At 44.4% G+C, this 22,155-nt stretch overlaps 1 protein-coding gene across 1 annotated transcript in view; it reads right to left on the reverse strand.

Moving 5' to 3' along the window:
• ulk4 (unc-51 like kinase 4) overlaps positions 1-6,993 on the reverse strand; it is a 176,672-nt gene extending 169,679 nt beyond the window's left edge. Inside the window, exons 1-8 of the mRNA XM_056286926.1 lie at positions 6,856-6,993; positions 6,502-6,601; positions 6,220-6,359; positions 5,545-5,719; positions 4,559-4,660; positions 4,154-4,237; positions 3,326-3,401; positions 2,932-3,072 (exon numbers count right to left, since the gene is read on the reverse strand). Of these exons, the coding sequence (XP_056142901.1) occupies positions 2,932-3,072; positions 3,326-3,401; positions 4,154-4,237; positions 4,559-4,660; positions 5,545-5,719; positions 6,220-6,359; positions 6,502-6,601; positions 6,856-6,993 (956 nt within the window). The remainder of the gene's footprint in view (positions 1-2,931; positions 3,073-3,325; positions 3,402-4,153; positions 4,238-4,558; positions 4,661-5,544; positions 5,720-6,219; positions 6,360-6,501; positions 6,602-6,855) is intronic.
• Between the last annotated feature and the right edge of the window lie 15,162 nt (positions 6,994-22,155).

Below are 22,155 nucleotides of genomic sequence, written 5' to 3' on the forward strand. Positions count from 1 at the left end.
TACAGCAGCAGAAGACCACACTGGGTGCCACTCCTGTCAGCTAAGAACAGGAAACTGAGGCTACAATTCGCACAGGCTCACCAAAATTGGACAATGGAAGATTGGAAAAACGTTGCCTGGTCTGATGAGTCTCGATTTCTGCTGCGACATTCGGATGGTAGGGTCAGAATTTGGCGTCAACAACATGAAAGCATGGATCCATCCTGCCTTGTATCAACGGTTCAGGCTGGTGGGGGTGGTGTAATGGTGTGGGGGATATTTTCTTGGCACACTTTGGGCCCCTTAGTACCAATTGAGCATCGTGTCAATGCCACAGCCTACCTGAGTATTGTTGCTGACCATGTCCATCCCTTTATGACCAGTGTTCCCATCTTCTGATGGCTACTTCCAGCAGGATAACGCGCCATGTCATAAAGCTCGAATCATCTCAGACTGGTTTCTTGAACATGACAATGAGTTCACTGTACTCAAATGGCCTCCACAGTCACCAGATCTCAATCCAATGGAGCACCTTTGGGATGTGGTGGACCGGGAGATTCGCATCATGGATGTGCAGCCGACAAATCTGCAGCAACTGCGTGATGCTATCATGTCAATATGGACCAAACTCTCTGAGGAATGTTTCCACTACCTTGTTGAATCTATGCCACGAAGGATTAAGGCAGTTCTGAAGGCAAAAGGGGGTCCAACCCGGTACTAGCAAGGTGTACCTAATAAAGTGGCCAGTGAGTGTATATCATTATAAAATGAATATTTAAGGGCTTTTTTGGCCACTGGTCAGACTAAGTAAACAGTTTTGAGAAATCACTTTAGGCTCTGGGGAAATTTTGGTGGACATTTTTCCTTATTTTTAATAATTTACAGAGTAAAAAATAAATCAATTAAAAAATTGATTAATCCTTAAGGAAAATAATTGTTAGTTGCACCTCTGGTTTTCAATAGCAGCTATTTTGGCTCTATACTCCGACCCCATCATTCTTAACAGTGATTTGTGTTTCTATGCCAGCTGGCCATAACATGGCGTCCTTAGCGCCGCCCATCCTGTCATACATGGATACCTGTTGAGACAGCTTGTTTAGTAAGTGTTAGGAATTACGGTTCTCTGAGGGGAGCAAGATCTTATGGCTCCATTCCCTTCTGGGAGATATCTTTGTTCTCTTTATTGGGGGGGGGGTTCTATTTACTTTATTAGCGTAACACAGCAGAGCTTCAGTGGCAGGATTACACTACTGAGTCCATCGATCCCTTGAATAGCGACACATAAAAGTGTACAGTAGCTTACATATCATTTGAATGTTGTTTATATTTAAAGCTACACTCTGTAAATATTTGAGGGCGGACCATGTACAAGCTTAACTCCCCCTCCCCATCAACTCCCCCCAACTGCTTCCCTGTTGCAAATATTGTACACTGCTTGTCTTTTTTTATTTCGCTGAAGTGCATCCATATACTGCTGCATTTTCCAGTTTCGCTCTTATTTCAAAATGGACAGGCCAACATGCAGACAAACGATAATCTCATTCAAATGTAGAGACAATTTTAAGCCTTTTTTGCAAACTGAATGCAATCAAATGAAATCAGTGTGTGTTGCCATGACTGGTTTTAAGCAATCTCACTATGCACTTGTGTGCGATATAATTGCACAATCAAAAGTACCATGGCTCAAGAAGGCCATAAAATGACCATATTGTGTTTTAACACCACACTAAATGACAAAAGCCAAATCTATTAGCAAGTTTTGTTCCTAAAGCCATACGAGCTTTAAGTAACTGACCTCCTCTTCGGTTACAAGAAATCCAGTGTGTGTTGTGTAGTGTCATTCTATGTCTTTCTCTGTGTTGTGTGACCCCTGTAGTTAAGGGTCCCTGTAAATCCTGTATAATTCTGTATGTCTTACATGTTTGTGCTATGTATGCACCTACAGTGGAAAAGAATTTCCTCCTTGAGGACAAATAAACTATCTATCTTAATCACGAACTAAACACGTATCATTTGCCAACAATATCCAGAATGAAATCACAACCTCAGACAGGGACAGGAAGACAAATAAAAATACAAAATTTCATCTGAGTTAATGTTCCATAGTGACTACTGCCATACGGCTGCAGGGGCCTCTGTGTGTGTGTGTGTGTGTGTGTGTGTGTGTGTGTGTGTGTGTGTGTGTCTGTGTGTGTGTGTGTGTTTGTGTGTGTGTGTGTGTGTGTGAGAGAAAGAGAGCAGGATTGACAAACAGAGAATGACAACATCAGAGCAGTGTACATTCTCCAGCTCTAAAGTTATGTGCTGTGGTTACTAAGTACTGTATTTCGCGGACTACAAGCCACACTGCAGTATAAATCACACTCAGCAAAAAATGTGTTGTTGCGACGAAAAAAAACAAAAACATAAACGCTGCTTTGTGTGAGTCACATTTATATTGGTGGTACAGTATATTCAGTTGAGTCACAAGATTAAACAGTGCCATCTAGTGGCCCTATATGAAATGCAGTATTCGCCTGACAAAATTACATTGTATAAATCGCTTTGGAGCCGCAGAACTAGCCAGACGAGTAGATAAACAGCGAATTATAGTCCAGGAAATATGATATGAGCCCTGTGTCAACATTTATAAATGTACCTTTCACTACTAAGGACTGACAACAGGAAGAAACCAGGACCTGACCCTGGGTACAAAGTGCCTCAGTGAGGAATTAAGAACTAAATAGCAGGATCTTCATCTGCACCTCCAGTATTTGTGATTAGATGGGGCTAAACTCGCTGTCCATCTTGCACAAAGTCCATTGCTAAACTACGATGGATCTGGAGCAGGTACAGTTGCCACAACGGTGAATGGAGCGTCTTGCTTTCACGTTTTCCATGTTCTGTCCCTGAATGAAGAATGTTTGCAGAAGAGGGGCTTCAATACTAATAGAAAAGAGGTAGACAACATACTTTGAGCTGGAGGAATCTTCTCCCTCACTGTCATTTTCTCCCTCGTTTTCTTCTTCCTGTTTTTCTTCCTCCTCCTCCTCCTCCTCCTCTTTCAGTACCTGTCTCCAAAAAGGGTGGACCAGTAATTCCGGCCAGTCCATCCTTAAGAACAAAAACAACCACGAGTGATAAAAGATGAGAGACACCATCAAAAGGTGAAGCCCATTGGGCCTTGAAAGCTAATAAACTCAGTAACAATATGAGAAGAAAAATTAGTCATTCTCCTCAAAAACTCTGTATCTCTTATGTATTCTCATACCAGTACTGGTATGACAGTGGCAGACTAAAGTGAAGTATTTTGGGATATATTATCTAAAGCAGCAGTAACATAGTACCATTTTCTTTGAGGCCTTACCTCTTATCTGGGTTTTTGTTGAGCAGGCCTTTCAGAAGGCTCTGTAACTCCTCGCTGGGAGTGCTGGATGGAGACACTGGAAAAGACAAAACAGGTGCTACCTTCACTGTATTGTTTTAATAAAGTGCTACATTTATTAACACAAATAAATCAAGACTATGCTATAATAATAATAATACAATTCTTTTTTTTTGTTTTGGATTTTTCCCTTTACTCCCCAATTGTACTTGGCCCATTACCCCACTCTTACAAGCTGTCCCAGTTGCTGCTCCACCCCCTCTGCCGATATCTGGGGAGGGCTGCAGACTACCACACTCCTCCTCTGATACATGTGGAGTCACCTGCCACTTCTTTTCACATGACAGCGAGGAGTTTCTCCAGGGGGACGTAGCACATGGGAGGGTCACGCTATTCCCCCCAGCCCCCCTCCCCCACAAACAAGCGCCCCGACCAACCAGAGGAGGCACTAGTGCAGTGACCAGGACACACACCCACGTCAGGCTTCCCACCCGCATACACGGCCAATTGTGTCTGTAGGGACACCCGACCAAGCTGGAGGTAACACGGGGATTCGAACCGGCGATCCCCATGTTGGTAGGCAACGGAATAGACCGCCACGCCACCCAGATACCCAGAATAAGACAATTCTAAGGCTAAACATGTGGTGCATTCAACAATGTGATGAATCTAGCATTTTACATCAAAAACATCACCCTGACATGGTCGCCACCTCTCCAGTCTGTTTGTTCATGTAAGTAAATATTCCTTGCAAACAAAACTGTTAATTTCAAAGATATCAATAAGAGGAGTATGCATGTGTGCATCTACTTGTCTGTTGGGGCGGTGGTGGTTCCTGGTATACGATCATCTTAGCAAGTTCGGTGTAGCTGTCAGAATAAAATGGCGGTTTACCTAGGACACAAAAATAAATTAGTCTATTTCATTATATACAAAGAAGGGTATAGTGTAGTAGACAGTACTAAGTATCAAATAGCATACCATAGCATGCTAAAGCATAGTGTGGTATAGTAAAGCATTGCATAGTCTAGTATGAGCTATAGAGTAATAATGTACTGTTGCATAGTAACACGAAAACATTTGTGCTTTGGGCTTATGATAAGCTGCTTGATAACTAAGAATTACTCATTTGGTGTGTGTGTGTGTGTGTGTGTGTGTGTGTGTGTGTGTGTGTGTGTGTGTGTGTGTGTGTGTGTGTTATTTCTGGGGTGGTACCAGTGTACATGTAGTAGAGTATGCAACCCAGAGCCCACAGATCTGAGCCGGTGCTAGTCTCTGCTCCTTGTAAAACTTCAGGAGCACTGTAGACCGGAGAGCCTGATATAAAACACACGCACGCACGCACGCACGCACGCACGCACGCACGCACGCACGCACACACACACACACACACACACACACAATAAAAGTAAGGTACAGGAAGTGTTAGGCATGATTTCTGAGCATTGCCTTTCTACCAATCTTCATGTCAAAAAATGTTGGCAACAAAAAACAGTTTGGCTTGAGGTGGAAACCATTTTTAGAGTTTTTCGGTATTTCATCAAGAGAAAATGTGTCATTATTGCTTGAATGTATGTATTTTGTCAGACATACACAAACAAGAGTTCACACAAACAATAACTAACATGCTTAACCTCCTACATTTTCTGTTTTTTTCCAAAAAAGCATTGAGCACTTCCTTTTGTTTTCCCAAAAAGTGAAGGTCCTAAACTTATGGTTTTGAACTTTCTCCAAGTCTTTCATCATCTGAGTCATTTTGGTTTAACACAGGGGGTGCAGTTTGGTGGCCTGCCTCATATAAGTAAAGTTAAGTAAAGTTTCATGCCCTTCATTAAATAAGAAGTATTTGTTGCCTGTGTGCTTCATAATGACATGATGAAGTGAAAATTAAACCTAATATATTTGATTATTCACACATTTTATATTTTTTCAAATTGTTTATAGAGAATGGACAAATTTAGATCACCACAGCAGTTTTCCCATCATGCACTTCCTCCAAATGTCTGCCAACTATTCTATCATGCTTATTTTTCAAATTTTCATCATAATAGTGGTGTGGTACTGAGCAAGGGAGGCTGTTCAAAGGTAGAAAGTGGGCAAAAATATGTCTTTATTTTGAGACACTATATGTATGGACATCCTTGCCAATCAACTAAAAACAACTAGCAACACATAGAGCCAATATAGGATGTTAATCTCACCTCGTAACCTTTTACTGATGCTGCTGCTGTCTGATTCCCCCATCTCATCCTCTCCTCCCCCCGCTGCTTCCTCTGAGGCAGACAGCAGGATGAAGAACTCCTCAAGCAGCTCTCCGTCTGCCTTGGACAGACAGAAGTTACTCAACTTCAAAATGCCATGGCCATCCAATAGGATCTGTAGGAGAGGAAAAAAAAGGCACCAAAGCCCTATTGTTCACATCATATCAAAGCTACAATGGTCAGTATTTTTTCATAATTGTCATATTATCCAAGTTCGTTCCATCCTTTGTTGTTTTACACGGATGTTGTTGGTGCACGTCTACACTCCTAGGATCATCTAAACAAGGAGGGGGTTGGCAAGGCCACGGTCCATACTTTTCAGGTTATAAAGGCTGAATGGCAGAGTCTCGACTACATTCCATTTTGCAGCTATTTTTTACAAGAGGACAGCCAATTCATTAGTTTGGTCCATTTACGGCAGATTAAAGCTTGAGTAAACAATCTGTAAACAAGGCTGTGTACTGGCATAAAATCACTGAGCAAAAATGGCTGTCAATACAAATTACAATGGCCAACCTATGTCTTTTTCTGGCTCACTGTATTTCTCGCAGCAAGCTAAATAGAATAGCTTTGCTTTCATTTTAGCCACCTAATCACACATACTAAAACACTCACCTTAGCAGGAGTAAGGTCAGAGAAGATGATTCCCAATTTGTGAAGGTATTTCAGTCCTCTGACTAAATCTCGCCCAAACCCCCTGACCACATTCTCTGACAGGCACCCATCCTGACCAATCACTGCCTCAAGAGAACCACCTAACAGAGAGAGAAAGAGAGAGGGGGCTGGGAAAACTCAATGGATGGCAACATGTGATGCATAACAGTGTTTGCAATTTTAAATAAACCAGAATGTTAAATGGGTAGTCAAGATTTTGGGTAAGGGTAACTGGTTCCTGACCTGTACAGAGCTCCACTACCATCCAGAGGTGGTTACTGGTCTCATACCACTCATAAAAGGCAACAATATTTCGATGACTCAGATCAATACTCAGACGCACCTTAACAGAGATAAAAAAAAATTTTCAAAAAGACTTCAGAGTTCTTTGACTGATTACTCTGCCTGCAGAACAATCAAAATAATTATAACTTTCTATAAATCTTAATAGCCTATAAAATTTTCTGAACTGGTGTTCAGTGGTTGGTGATTACAGGAACCTTGGTCTTGTCAGTGGATATGTCTATATAGTTGACAGCTTGTAAATTCAACATAGGTCTTTTAAAAACATATTTAAAGTCCCAGGTAACATCTTACATGGTTTGTGAGTTCAGGTCTCTTTGTCTTGTCAGTGCAGATGATGGCGACATAGTTTAGACTCCCCTTCCTTCTGCCTTTATAGACCACAGACCTGCTGCCTTTTCCCAGCTCCTCATACAGGATGAAGTTCTCCATCTTGTGTGGCTAGGATGACACAAGAGAGTTTATGGAAATTAGGTTAAATTTGCAAGAAAGTTCTCCTGGTCTGAGGAAATTAAAAAAGGACTTGAACGGCATTGTTTCACAACACCAGCCAAATTACAGGCCTAAATATGCATTTCATTGGAGTGTATGGCTGTCCATGGTGGTGGTGATAGTTGGGTGGGGAAGGTTTGGGGATTGTTGGGGTAAATGGTGGTTAAGTGCATTTGAAACACATTTCTACAAGCAGTTGGTCCAAATGACATGCCTGTGGAGGCATGGAGATGTTTAGGAGAGATGGCAGTGGAGTTTTTAACTAGATTATAACTAGATTATTGGAAAGTGAGAGGATGCCTGAGGAGTGGAAAAGAAGCATACTGGTACCGATTTTTAAGAATAAGGGTGATGTGCAGAGCTGCAGTAGCTACAAAGGTATAAAGTTTATCAGCCACAGCATGACGTTATGGGAAAGAGTAGTGAAAGCTAGGTTAAGAGGAGTGGTGATGATTAGCAAGCAGCAGTATGGTTTTGTGCCACAAAAGAGCATTACTGATGCAATATTTGCTTTGAGAGTGTTGATGGAGAAGTATAGAGAAGGCCAGAAGGAGTTACGTAGTGTCTTTGTGGATTTAGAGAAAGCATATGACAGGGTGCTGAGAGAGGTGGTGTGGTATTATATGAGGAAGTCGGGAGTTGCATAAAAGTGGTGCAGGATATGCATGACAGTGGTGAGGTGTGCGGTAGGAATGATGAATGGGTTCAAGGTGGAGGTGAGACTACATCAAAGATCGGCTCTGAGCTCTTTCTTGTTTGCAGTGGTGATGGACAGGTTGACGGGTGAGATCAGGCAGGAGTCTCCGTGGACTATGATGTTCATGAATAACATTGTGATCTGTAGTGAGAGTAGGGAGCAGGTTGAGGAGAGCCTAGAGAGGTGGAAGTATGCACTGGAGAGAAGAGGAATGAAAGTCAGTAGGAACAAGATGGAATACATATGCATGAATGAGAGGGAGGACAGCGGAATGGTGAGGATGCAAGGAGTACAGGTGGCAAAGGTGGATCATTTAACACTTGGGGTCAACTGTTCAAAGTAATGGGGAGTGCAGAAGAGGTGAAGAGAGTGCAGGCAGGGTGGAGTGGATGGAAAAGAGTGTCAGGATTGATTTGTGACAGACGGGTACCCAAAAGAGTGAAAGGTATGGTTTACAAGATGGTAGTTTGACCAGGTATGTTATACGGTTTGGAAATGGTGGCACAGACAAAAAGCCAGGAGGCAGAACTGGAGGTGGCAAAGTTGAAGATGCTACGATTTTTATTGGGCATGATAAAGATGGGCAGGATTAGGTATGAGTATATTAGAGGGACAGCTCGGGTTGGATGGTTTGGAGACAAAGCAAGAGAGGTCGGATTGAGATGGTTTGGACAAGTGCGGGGGAGAAAAACTGGGTATATTGGGAGAAGGATGCTGAAGATGGAGCTGTCAGGCAAGAGGAAAAGAGGAAGGTCAAAGAGGAGGTTTATGGATGTGGTGAGGGAGGACATGCAGGTGGCTGGCATGACAGAGAAAGATGCAGCGGACAGGAAGAAATGGAAACGGATGATCTGTTGTGGTGACCCCTAACGGGAGCAGCTAAAAGAAGAAGAAATGCATTTATACCATCTAAATTGTCACATGAAATCTAATAAAGCTGTCAGTTTCTATAGTGTATCAGGAATGAAATTAAAAAAAGGACTTGATTTGAGATATGCCAGGCTTTTCTTGGCACTATGATTTTAGCACACCAGTATAAACACTGCTGCAGCTAATAACATTAATAATGGGTCTGCTGGATGTAAATGGGTTGCATTTATGTAGCACTTTTCTAGCTGCAACAGCTACTCAAAGTGTTTTACAATCAATGAATGCCTCACACACACACACACACACACACACACACACACACACACACAGCGGTGTCAACCATGAAAGGTCCAGCTCATCGGGGGCAGTTAGGGGTTAGGTGTCTTGCTCAAGGACACCACGATATTTTTGCAAGGAGGATCTGTGGATCGAACCAGCAACCCTCCAGATACTAGATTACCTGCTCTACCTCCAAGCCACTGTCATCCCAAAGAGCCAGCATTGACAGTACTATTGACGATTAGTGCTGGCTCTGTCTGTCTGTCAATGCTGATAGGTGCACTGACACACCGAAATCAAACAGACTCGGTAATAATTGTATTAGCTGCAACTGTGTTTATCTGGCTATGCTAACGTACCGAGGCCTGGCATGCTTATAACCTTTAACCTGAGCAAACTCCCTAACTCCATTCCTTAGCGGTTAACTTACTTTACTCGGAGCCCACTCTCATTGCTTTGGTAACCAGTAAACTCGAGTTAACGATAGCTAGTTGCAACGTCGACAAAAACAGTCAACATTAGTTAGTATCACGTAAACAAGTGTCACGTATCGAATACAAAATACCACGTAAATAGCATAAACCATACTACCACACTTACTATAAATTAAATTAACGGTTAATGACACTATTGTGTCGGACCTCTTCTCCAGCCTCTTCAACAGCCCGCTGTTTGTTACAGGAAGCGCTTTGGAACATTTCATTTGACCGACAGAGGGGCGTCACGAACGTCAAACAAATACAAGTCTTAAATATTTGCAAAATGTATCATTACTGTTAATAAAAATATTTTATTCGTAAATAAAAAATAAAGGTTGTGCACTTGAATAAACGGTAAAACGGAAATATTTGATTTTCTTTCATTACTTCTACCAAACAACCCCTACATGAGTTACTCCTGCGTTGCTAGGAGACGCAACAGGCACACGGGGGCGTCTCAAACTGTGCGTGCTTAATATAAAACAAAATAAACGATAATGAATAATAGATTAAATGTGTAAATAATAGATTAAATATGTTCCATCTACATGGAAATGATGATGGTTCAGCTTAACTGCGTTGCTTTATTGTTTAAATCTAATGGAAAACCGGAGATCGCTTTCCATTTTCCTCACCTCACCTTCACGTCCGTCAGGACGCCCCGTAAGCGCTTCCACACGGCGTTCACCAACTACCCCGCTCTTTCGTGGTCGATTGTAGCCCCTGTGTCCCTTAATGGGTTGCCCACATAGGTGGTTCTTCTCCTACCACGTTGAGTCTTTCCATCAGATGGCTGCCAGAGCACAAGTTTGTTGGCAGCTTCATCACTGTGACGCACGCAGTGGCCTGCGAGACGCTTTTCTATTTTGTTAAGCGTTAATCAGCGGTAAACACGGTGGGGCCTTATGGTGGCATGCTGAAATTGCACCCAGCAATAAAGTGTCACTTAAAGTACAGTATGGTTCATTTGCTGGATACGCTTAATATTGCTAGTGATGTCGAATTGTAAGTAAATGTACTGTAACCGGTTATATTCTTGCCCGGTGCGGGATTCGATAAGGGGTGTGTTGCACCACAAAGCAACATCACTAACCGCTCGGCTAAAGGGTCAGACCCGTTAGCTAGGGGCTAACGTGTCTTATTAGTAGTTTACAGTACAATGAAATCGCAAGATGCCTGTTATTTTAATGGAGGTCTCGTAGAATGACATCAAAGTGTGACGCAAACATCCATCCATTATATCCAAACCGCTTATCCTGCTGTCAGGGTCGCGGGGGTGATGGAGCCAATCCCAGCAGTCACTGGGCAGCAGGCGAGGACGAGAGGGAGAAGCGGGAGCCACACACGACGCCAGCAGTACTCTCCGACTTAGACAGATCCATGTTTATGTAGCAATAAATTGTGCTTTAAAGGACGATGTTCAGTAATATTTTACAGCAAAAGATGAGCAATTGTGCCACTGGGGGAAAAATGGTTAATTCCCCAACATCTTATTTTCTTAAAAGCCTGCTGTTTAACCTTTATATTGCACAATTTCAAATTCCCTCCTGGTTCTAAACAGGATATCATACTTGATCATTGTTCTTTTTTTCCCTTTTTTCCCTTCCCAATTGTACTTGGCCAATTACCCCACTCGAGTCGGTCACTGCTTCACCCCCGCTGCCGATCCGGAAAGGGCTGCAGACTACCACATGCCTCCTCCTCCTCCGGTACATGTGCAGTTGCCAGCCGCTTCTTTTCACCTGACAGTGAGGAGTTTCGCCAGGAGGACGTAGTAGCGCGTGGAAGGACCAAGCTCCCCCCCCCCCCCGGGAACAGGCGCTCCGACCGACCAGAGGAGGCACTAGAGCAGCGACCAGGACACATACCCACATCTGGCTTCCCACACGCAGACATGGCCAATTGTGCCGGAGATAACGTGGGGATTCGAACCGGACCGCGAGTTGGTAATTGCACTTTTAATGTTAGTCATTTGTCGCGGCCATATACTTAATCAGCTAATTCACAAAGGTTGCACCCCTTTACAGCACATTTGTGACTCTCAAATAAGGAAATGGAATGTGATTTCCTAATGCTCGTTGCTTAAGTTAAGCATGCTGGCAACAAAGAGGTTTAGCCAATAGCCACAACAGGGTTCTCAAGTCTGCAGAACGCTGCAGATGGACGTCCCGGTTCACCGCCTGCTCAGATCTCTCTCTCTCTCTCTCTCTCTCTCTCTCTCTCTCTCTCTCTCTCTCTCTCTCTCTCTCTCTCTCTCTCTCTCTCTCTCTCTCTCTCTCTCTCTCTCTCTCTCTCTCTCTCTCTCTCTCTCTCTCTCTCTCTCTCTCTCTCTCTCTCTATCTCACACACACACACACCCTTCAGCTGTCAGTAAAATGACGACATACCGAGTCTAATCCGTGTGATACAAAGCACCCAGTTTCAGTCTTCACTGGCTTTAGCCTGGCGGATTATCATATTTGCAAACATTGAGTAAGCGACACTTCGTAGTACAGATTTAGAGGAATTTGAACCTGTTGAATCGGATCACAACCAGGCGAATCCAAGAAGAGACCGCGTTATCGTTACAAATTATCAATCAACTCTCAAAAGTAAAAAAAAAAAAAAAGATTTACGTAAATAAAATACCGTTAACAACAAGTAATTAAACCTCGATTCTTATGCACATAGGTGGTGTGTGAGTTATCCTTCAGAGAGGCGAGAGATAAGGCTATATATGGATGCTGTTTTACAGCGATAACCAGAAATGAAATCCTCAGCGATCTCCCTTTCCTATTTAGATGAAGTCAGTAAACGTTAGTAAGGAGATGTCTTCCGGTTGTTGCATTTGCCTTCAAAATAAAAGCAAGAAGGGGGTCCTCTTGAAATATCATTCATTCAACGTCCACTCGCTGCACTGACTCATTTGTATAAACCAGTGTAGTAAAACACACATGTTCACTCCCCAGATTTGAATAATCATATTGGAGTGGAGGTACTGCACACAGGTGGAATGACTAGGGCGACTGAAATATTTTACTCTGGTAGAAAAACATGTCAACAGTGGATTTAGTGTCAGTCTTCACATTTGGTTAAATAGGCGTTTCTTTCTGAAAGAGACTAGGTAGCGCCAGCCCCCATAGACCAGGTCCTCCAGGACCCGTAGTACTGATGGTTTTCTATTCTGCTAGGTGGGTAATTACATTTGTCCGTTATTATAGGGCCAAGAACCTCTCCATTAGATGTCTAGAATACCTGACACAACATGTAATAAACTACCTGACAGAACAGAGAACCAGTAATGCTGCTTATGTAAAACTCTTATGGATGATGGAAACCCTAATTTTCAGATTAAAGTTACCTGACTTCAATAGAGAGATTGATGGTTTTATCAATGTCCTGCTAGAGGAAATTTGGCGCTGTAGCCTGTACATCAAAATACAAATACCGCTCCAAACATCACAACACAAATTCAACATATCAGAATACAAGTTCTCCTTGATACTTACAAATATAACGTGCATACATACGTCCATACAGTTAGACTAGTGGTGGACTGGATTAACATGACATGATACATGACGTGTAAGGTGCCTTGTTTGACTTGTACTGTTTTGTTTATTTTGATCTCTATGCATTGGCATTACTTTTCTTTTTTTTCTTTTTTTTTTTTGTCTTGAAAGTTTTGTTTTGTTTTGGTTTGATTGATAAAGTATAAGAAAGGGGTAGGACCAGAAGAGTTCTTTACTTCATCCTACGCCCTTTTCGAACATGGTCCAGTTATTACGTGTGTTGTTGCAGAGTTTACCATATATTGTAACGTGCATGGATAAGAAGACACGCTGGCCGCTGGCTCGCGGGTCTGACCCTTTAGTCGAGCTGTTAGCGATGCCTCCTGCGGTGCGGGCGATACGGGTTCGCTTCCCGGCCGCGGCAGCTCCTGTGGTTGCGTTGTCCCCCGAATTCGCTACATTGGTGTCAGAAGTGGGATGGGCCGACCGTAAGGCCATCGGAAGCGTATGCGCCCCTGAGGCGTGAAGGAGCTGATATGCTTAAGCGCGGGGACGCGCTTCCCGAAGGAGGAGGGTAGTGTAACGTGGATGGATAAGTAGACACGCTGGCTGGTGGGTCTGACCCTTTAGTTGAGCGGTTAGCGATGCCTCCTGCGGTGTGGACGACACGGGTTCGCTTCCCGGCCGCGGCAGTTCCTGTGGTTGCGTTGTCCCCCCGAATACAATATTTTCACTATTATTTCCATTTGTTCTTGTATTCCTGCCTGTGTATTCTATTTTGTTATTTTAACATGTTCGAAATAAACGAAGCCATAAACTTGTTACACAGTTACTACCACATACTGCATGCAAATGTGGGTGACATTTAATGAGACATCGACGAGCACTAGCACCCAGGGAACTTCATTCAAAGACGTTATACCAGATGGGGCAAAACCTCTGCTTAAGCGAGCTGTTTTCCTGCCTCTGAAGACTTGATATAGACTACAAACTGTATTTAGACTGTCATGTCTTGCAACATCAGAATCAGAAACACTTTGTCGTTTCATTTCATACTGTAACGCGCATGGATAAGTGAACAAGCAAGTTCGCGGGTCTGACCCTTCAGTCGAGCGGTTAGCGATGTCTCCTGCGGTGCGGGCGATACGGGTTCGCTTCCCGGCCGCGGCAGTTCCTGTGGTTGCATTGTCCCCCGAATTCGCTACAATACATTTGCGCACATGAAATGAAACGAAACATCATTTCCCTCAGCCCACAGCAGCGCAACACAAAGACAAAAACACATATCCAAAAACCACAAGAACACACATATATCTAAACTTACACATATATCTAAACTTAAAAAAGAATCACTGCCGAGGAGAACAAACACCAGCCAGGATGACTGTGGGAACTGCCGGTTCGCATGGGCTAACAGTTAGCTTAGCCTGTCCCGCTTCCGCGTCCTAGCAGAACGCCCTTCGGGCGCAGCTCCGGTCAGGGCCGTGGTCCTTGGGCCCAGAGGACGCAGCAGACCAAGCCCCCTCAGCCGATCCAGCGCTAGTTCTCCCAGCCAGACACCTTCGACACGCCTCCCCGCAATCCACACGACGACACTAAAAACACAGGCCAGGCTAGGCGAGGCCGCCGCCAGACCACCCTCGGTGTTATCGGAACTGCCGGTCTGCATGGGCTAATCATGCTTATTATGGCATGAAACAAGCTTGTACTGTGTCCATTAGAGAATTTACTTGAATCACTGGATTATAAAATGCGGGAGACAACGTTAACCAGTCGACTAAAGCAGTGTTTCTCAACCGGGGGTCCGCGGACCCCTAGTGGTCCGTGGTGTAATTGCAAGGGGTCCGTGAAAATAAAATATCTTTAAAAAAAAGATCCATGACATTTATAGAAATAGGATTATTTTACTCAAATGTGACTGAGACCTTTATCTACCTAAACTATAAAGGGTAGCAGGACTTTTTTCTCTAATTACATCTGTTTCACAAGTGTAATTTATTGTATTTTAATAAGAGATCTTGCTCCCGTTTGCATTGTTAAAAGTTACTGCATAAAAATTCTGTTGTTACATATATCCGAAAGTTACTGAATACATATTCTGTTTTGTTACATATATCTGAAAGTTACTGCATAAGAATTCTGTTTTGTTAACTATATCTAAGTTACAACTGAAAGCTCTTATTTTTGCCCCAAAGAGTGAATAAATGCTATAATGCAATTTAAAATGCAGTTTCTACTGTTTCAATCAAATTGCAACCCCCCTCCCCCAAGATCAGGTGGAGGGGTCCTCAGGGTAGATCAAAAATACGCAGGGGGTCCAGGACCCCAAAAAGGTTGAGAACCACTGGACTAAAGGGTCCGACCCCTTAGCCAAGGGCTAGCGAGTGTATTCGTCCCGTGATCGTTACACTGTGTTCTTGTATACGTATTCTGATATTTGTCTAACAATATTATGCAGGGTATTATCAGTTATGCGTTCAATTAGATATTATTTAATGGTTGATTGAATTTGTCACAAAGGCATCTCTATAGAAAATTAGTGACTTTAAAGAGTGGAAAAATGTCATTGTGGGCGAGCACGTGTAGCTAAATACGGGCTTTTAATTTGAAGGTGGAAAACCGAGCGTTCTTAATCGTGTGTCACACTTTACTCTTATCAGTACCGTACTTTTGTTTCCATCAAGGTATCGGCCAGCCTTCAGATGAAGGAACTAGCCAAACTTTAATAAGAGTTTACCGAGGTACTGAGCAAGGGAGGCTGTTCAAATCGTATTCCTTTTTATTTCTTCTCTTCCGGTCCGACGACCGAGGAGGGAGAGAGGGGGGGCAGCACGTCCACTTTATCATCGAGAGTAGCGGCACGTTGAATGAACCGCCGGCCAACTTCAGCTGTGCTCTGCATGTGGGAATAAAAGGGAGGCGTCGAGTTTCGCTCCCGCGGTGAAGAAAGGACGGGAACTCTCTGCGCTACTTACTGAAGCGGTGAGCTGTCATTTGTCCTTGTAAAGTAGACAAATAAGTCTCTGGTTTTAGAGTTGCGAATGATAACGTATGTTGTTGTGTAGCAGGTGCGGTACGAACAACCCCCCCCAACCACCACCCTTTCAGCCCTGCCCCCCCCCCTCATTTTATCTATCGGCTGCAACAAAAGTTTTAGTTGAACTGCGGATTGAGTTTCTCAAGTTGAGTCTCTGTCACATCTGAAACCTAATTTTAGTTGGATAGTTGTGAAATTTGCCCCCCCCCCCACTACACTACACTACCAGCCGTGTCTCTTCCTTGAGTACCGTTTTCTGCACAGGAAGCAGCCACACTCAGACCAGCGTCGTCTCCGTCATCTGCTCAGTGTCTACACGGCGATGTCTGACTGACAGATACTGACATGTGCCTTTTCCCCCCCTTCGGATAATGCGACTTTTTTCTTCTTCCGGTGAAACTCAGCATTTAACCAGCTTTTCCTTCCCAGCGGCGCATTAAACTGATCCGATTACAGCAAATCTTGCCCCAAATCGTCAAAGGTGACTATTGCTGTAAATCAATCAGGGGGGCATTAAAGTAAAGTTGACTATGGATTATCTCCTCTTTGCGGTGCAAATGTTATTTGAAAAGGAAAAAACCCCAATAATCTCAAGACTCGACTGTGACTCATGTGGGGCTACCATGTGTTTAAACAGGCACCACGTTCCCCTGCTGAACTCAGAAGGACACACCAGTAGTCCTCAGGTTGGGTTTGCTCAGTAATGAAATCAGCCCACGTTGACTTTATAAGATGCTGTTCATCGTGTTAAAATGATTCTACTGAACATTTAAATGGAGCCATTGGGATTTTATTTATTTATTTATTTATTTATTTTTGGAGTCAGTAACTTGGCGTTGCCTGTGAATGTTCTCATTCATCCAGGCCATGGTTATCCAAAGGAGTTGAATCAAGTGTAACTGGACTTGGTATGATACCAAGTCCAGTTACACTTGATTCAACTCCTTTGGATAACTTGGCATTGTGCAAATCTACCAGGCTGCCGTGTTCTGTTGTTTGGCAGGCCTCTGGTCTGAATTAGGTCATGGAGGTCCTTTCTTGATTTAAAGCTCTTATAAGGCAAGACAACAAACTCGTGAACAGACCAGGAATCTACTGAAGGACTCTGGTTTCTTAAACTATGTGTCAGCACCCAAAATGGGCTAAAGCCTTGCATTTTGTAGCAGGCCCCCAAGAGAGGAGGGGGCTTGAGTGTTTGAATAAGCCTCAGTCCTGCAGAGATGGACAGCAGCTGTTTGTTAACATGGGTACCCACAGGGAAGTGGTTGAGTATTGTTTTTTTGTTTTTGTTTTTTTAAAAAGGAGAATGTGTTTTTTTAATGGACCTGTGTCCCAAATTGAGACGATTTTTTTTTCAGCTGTTGGGCTGAAAAATCTGGCTGTAGACAGCAGTAATTATATCGCAGTTGTATTTTGTCAGTATAAGTTGCAGGTGGTTGTAATATGGTCATGGTACCCTCACCAACTGGCAGCGTGCTGGCATCTTCCCATCTGTATCCGGTACTGTTAAACTGTCTTAATATGTCCAACCAGCTGTTGAGCCGAGTGTCAGTCAGTCAGGCAGACGGGCTGGTTGCCTCGCCGTCACTACAGAGCTGCAGGTCTCGCTGTTTCACCGGCTCCCAAAGACAGACGAGTCCATTTGACCGGCGCTGAGGAGCTAAATAAGGCTGCAGTCTGTTTGCCAACTAACAGCACATGATCTGTGGGAGGCTTTGCATGCTGTCTCACTGTTACTGTCAGGCATTAGACCGTTAACATGGCAGCTTCCTGAGAGCAGGGACACTGATCAGGACAGACAGGACGGCATACACAGACAGGCAGGCAGGCAGGCAGGCAGGCAGCGTGTTGGGTTGGCAGGCCAGCACTCATAGTGAAACTAGCTGTCCTTAGGTGACCGATTGTATCACTCACAAACACACACACACACACACACACACACACACACACACACACACACACACACACACACAGTGTTAAAAGTGTATAATGGTAAATGGAGTTGATAAGAGATGTAACAGATCTATATGTGGTGTCTGTGGCTCGTGCTGATTTCTGTTAGGAAGTTGTTCTTTTTCCATTTCAAGGTAGGACGTCAAACTCTTCTAGGCCATATCGATTTTCTGTCAGTTTTCTGTTGTGAAAGAGGTAACAAAACGTATTTTTCCAACCCTAACCCACGATATGAGCTCTGGACATTTGATTTGTTTTGATCGTCTTCGAAATGGATTTGGAAACCAAACTAAGGAGACAGTCTACAACTATTCTCATGAAAGAGGCTGCGGACAGTTACATCAAAATCTTTGTATATTGCTCAGACACGATCCTAAGTGTCTAATGAATCGTCCCCGACTAAAAGCTCAACACTGACAAACGTAAGGACTAACTGCTGTATTAGCTTTGATAGTTTTATGGCGGGGGGCGGGGGGGGGGTCTCACCGTCCTGCCCTACTATCGTAAGTGATACAGAGAAGTCATGTGGAAGAACCATATGCAATACTGTCTTGAAGCCAGACACATGATAAGGAAACGAGTTGGCGGCAATAATTAGTCAGCAGCAGCACATCCCAGTTCAGTGTAATGACACAGCCACCTCTGCAGGCCATATGCCGTATGCCATATGGGCTCTACACTACTGCTTAACTGTGTGTATGTGTGTGTGTGTGTGTGTGTGTGTGTGTCTCAGAGTCAGACCTAGGTCAAACCTTAGCTGACATTTAATTTATTTATTAGTGCTTGCTACTGAGTCACAGATGGTCGGGGGTTTACTGAATTGGGGCAATTCAGATGGCTTCAGCTGTGTTGTCCCTCAGAGAAGTATTCTTCACCCACTCTCAGGCACTTAAGGATGATGGATAAAAGCCTACCACGAAAAGTATTGATAAACGATATATGGCCAAGATGTCCGGTATGGGGCGGCACGGTGGCGCAGTGGTTAGCGCGGTCGCCTCACAGCAAGATGGTTCTGGGTTTGAGCCCTGGAGTAGTCCAATGTTGGGGGTGGTCCTCTGTGTGGAGTTTTTATGTTCTCCCCGTGTCTGCGTGGGTTTCCTCCGGGTGCTCCGGTTTCCTCCCACAGTCCAAAGACAAGTAGGTCAGGTGAATCGGCCATACTAAATTGTCCCTAGGTATGTGTATGTATATGTGTGTGTGTGTGTGTGTGTGTGTGTGTGTGTGTGTGTGTGTGTGTGTGTGTGTGTGTGTGTGTGTGTGTGTGTGTGTGTGTGTGTGTGTGTGTGTGGTGTCCAGGGTGTCTCCCCGCCTGCCACCCAGTGACTGCTGGGATAGGCTCCGGCAACCCTGAGAGCAGGATAAGCAGTTCAGATAATGGATGGATGGATGTACAGTGTGTGCGTGTGTGGGATATAAAGGTTTTCCGTTCCTGACCAGAATGTATGTGCGAGTAGTCCTAATCCCTCTGGTCCACTTTGATTGATTGCTACCTGAATGCTGACTGACGGACAACACAGGACGCAGGTTACATAATGAAGGTCAACGCGACAGGCTCAGGCCAGCGCTGTTCAGAGACACATTTTGCAGTGCGAGCGAACCGCGTTTCGTGGATGTGTGTGTGCTCCCCTGGGTTTGTTTAACCAAAAACAATGTTACATGACACGTTTGACAGAAATCTTTAAACAGAAACTGCGAAGTGCAAGTCTAAAATGGAAGCACCTGCACCAAGTCGGCTCTTGAAGTGGGCAAACGTAGTCTCTCGCTATGGTGCATGGGTTGTAATAGTACACAAGTCATGTGAGTGGGCACCGAAAACAAGTCAATAATTCATCTTTGTAAACCACTGCATTTTAATATGGCCTTTCTTAACTATTATGTGTCAATTATTTTCATGCATTTTTGTATTTGGTTTGTTTTTTCGCACCTGGAGTGTGCACACACATGCACACACACATTTCTCAGTCATCTTTCTTGTCCTTTTTTGGCACTAACCTCGGCCTACACCTTAGTTTCTCACAGTAACTGGGTTGAGATGTTCGGACCGTTCACTCCCTGGTCGCCACACCAGTTCAGGGAGGCGTTTCCTCTCTTTTCTTGATCAGATAAGCCCCGAAAGCACTGGAAGGTCTCTTCAGTTGACACACTGCCTCAACCTCCTGACTGATCCCTTGACCTGTCAGTCAAACTGTCCAATCACGACCCCCCATCATCATCATCATCATCGTCGTCTTCTTCTTCTTCTGACAATAAGCTTGCTGGGTTTGAGTCTTTGCAGAGAGGAAGAGAGAGACAGATCCTGAGAGTGCACTCGGGGGTTTGTATTTGCCAGAGGAAGAGGTGGAGAAAAGAAGAGGTGGTGGTGGGGGGGGGGTGTCTTTTCCTCTAGTTCTTACACAAAGACACTTTTTGTCATTTTGTCAGACCCCTCCCACTCACAATCTTAACCAGTCACATCGGCGGAGACTTTGAGCCTTGATTGTGGACGGGTCCCAGCAGTCTGATGGGATTAACTGGAGGGGAATGAGCAGAGGAGAACACAGGTGGAGAACAGAAAAGGAGGTCTCAAACTTTTCTTTTTTAGACCTTATTTTTAAAATCGAATTCAGATATCTTTGCACATTTTGCACTGACTTTTCTGTGCATGTGCAGTCTGCTTCCTTGTGTTGTGGTTTGTCAGAAGGATATTTTGATTGGCACGTTACACAATAATGGCGGTTAGATAACTGGACCAGTGGTCAGTCCTATTTAGTAACTTGTCTTATTAAATAGTGATGATAAACGAATTTTGCTTTTGATAGTTTGTTATGTTTTTTGGGAGGGGGGCAGCTGGAGCTCCCTCAGGCACTTGCAAAAGTCCCTTGGATGACACACGGGTGAACCCTGTGACATATGGACCTCCGGTTTTGAAAGGAACACAGGTGCCTATATACGTAAGTGAATAAGACTGGCTGTAGGATTTCATCACAAAGTCTTTATATCTATGATTCAAAATTGACCAATGATGTGAATTTCTTATATATTTAAAAGTACAAATGACCCTGCTTTGAACTTGGGGATGGCTTTATTTTAGAAACAAAGGTTTCCGCTGTGTGTAGATCCACAAACCTCGGAATTCAGTCCCCTTTCTCCACTGTGCCCTCCTATCTAAGAATTACTCTGTGGATGGGATTTATAAAGAAGGAAGCGAGACAGTAACTGTGTGTGTGTGCGTGTGTGTGTGTGTGTGTGTGTGTGTGTGTGTGTGTGTGTGTGTGTGTGTGTGTTCTTTCATATGAGGGGCCCCCACTAGTACTTTGTGCATAAGCCCTTAAGTGCAGGATGTCAGCTGGAAGAAGTGAAAGCAGTCTTGGAGGCATTCCCTTAAACGTAATGACACTGTGTGTGTGTGTGTGTGTGTGTGTGTGTGTGTGTGTGTGTGTGTGTGTGTGTGTGTGTGTGTTGGGGCGGAGAGTCATCATCGCTGTCTCCATAACTTTATGTATTTTTTTGAAAAATGTCCCTATTTTTCTCCCCAATTGTACCCAACCAATTACCCCAGTCTTCCAAGCCGTCCCGGTCGCTGTTCCACCCCCTCTGCCGATTCGGGGAGGGCTGCAGACTACCACATGCCTCCTCCAATACATGCGGAGTCGCCAGCAGCTTCTTGTTACCTGACAGTGAAGAGTTTCGCCAGAGGGGACGTAGCGTGTGGGAGGATCACACTATTGCCCCCAGTTCCCCCTCTCCTCCGAACAGGCGCCCTGACCGACCACGGGAGGCGCTAGTGCAGTGACTAGGACACATACCCACATCCGGCTTCCCACCTGCAGACATGGCCAATTGGCCTTTCGCAAAGTCCCTCCCCCCCTAGTTACTGTTGCTATGCCCACCAAGCTTTTCAGAACCATCCAGGAAGTAGCCGGAAAACCCCAAACATGAAGGAAGAAATCAGCGCATTCTCAGGGCAGCCAGGGACATGCCCCGGGGCCGGGGGAACCGCCCCATGATTTTTTTCCCCCCTTCGGACCAGAACCGGTATTTTCAACAAAATAAGGCAAACGAGATGCCTCCGCGGGCAGGATGACTTTTCCGAACGGCCGGTCCCCACCTGGAGCTCACAGAGGGGGAGAAACGTTTAAAATAGGCCGGATATGAGGAGGTCAGACTGGCCAGAGACCATCCCAGCTGACCCTCCCCGCGGGTCTTTATGCTCTGAAAGGAAAGGCGGAACCTGGCTAACCTGTGACTAGCATAACAAAGCTACGTTAGCGGGCTAGCTATCATTAGCTATCATTAAATTAGGTATCTCAGGACACA

This window comes from Lampris incognitus, chromosome 9, assembly GCF_029633865.1.
Source record: "Lampris incognitus isolate fLamInc1 chromosome 9, fLamInc1.hap2, whole genome shotgun sequence".
NCBI lineage: Eukaryota > Metazoa > Chordata > Actinopteri > Lampriformes > Lampridae > Lampris > Lampris incognitus.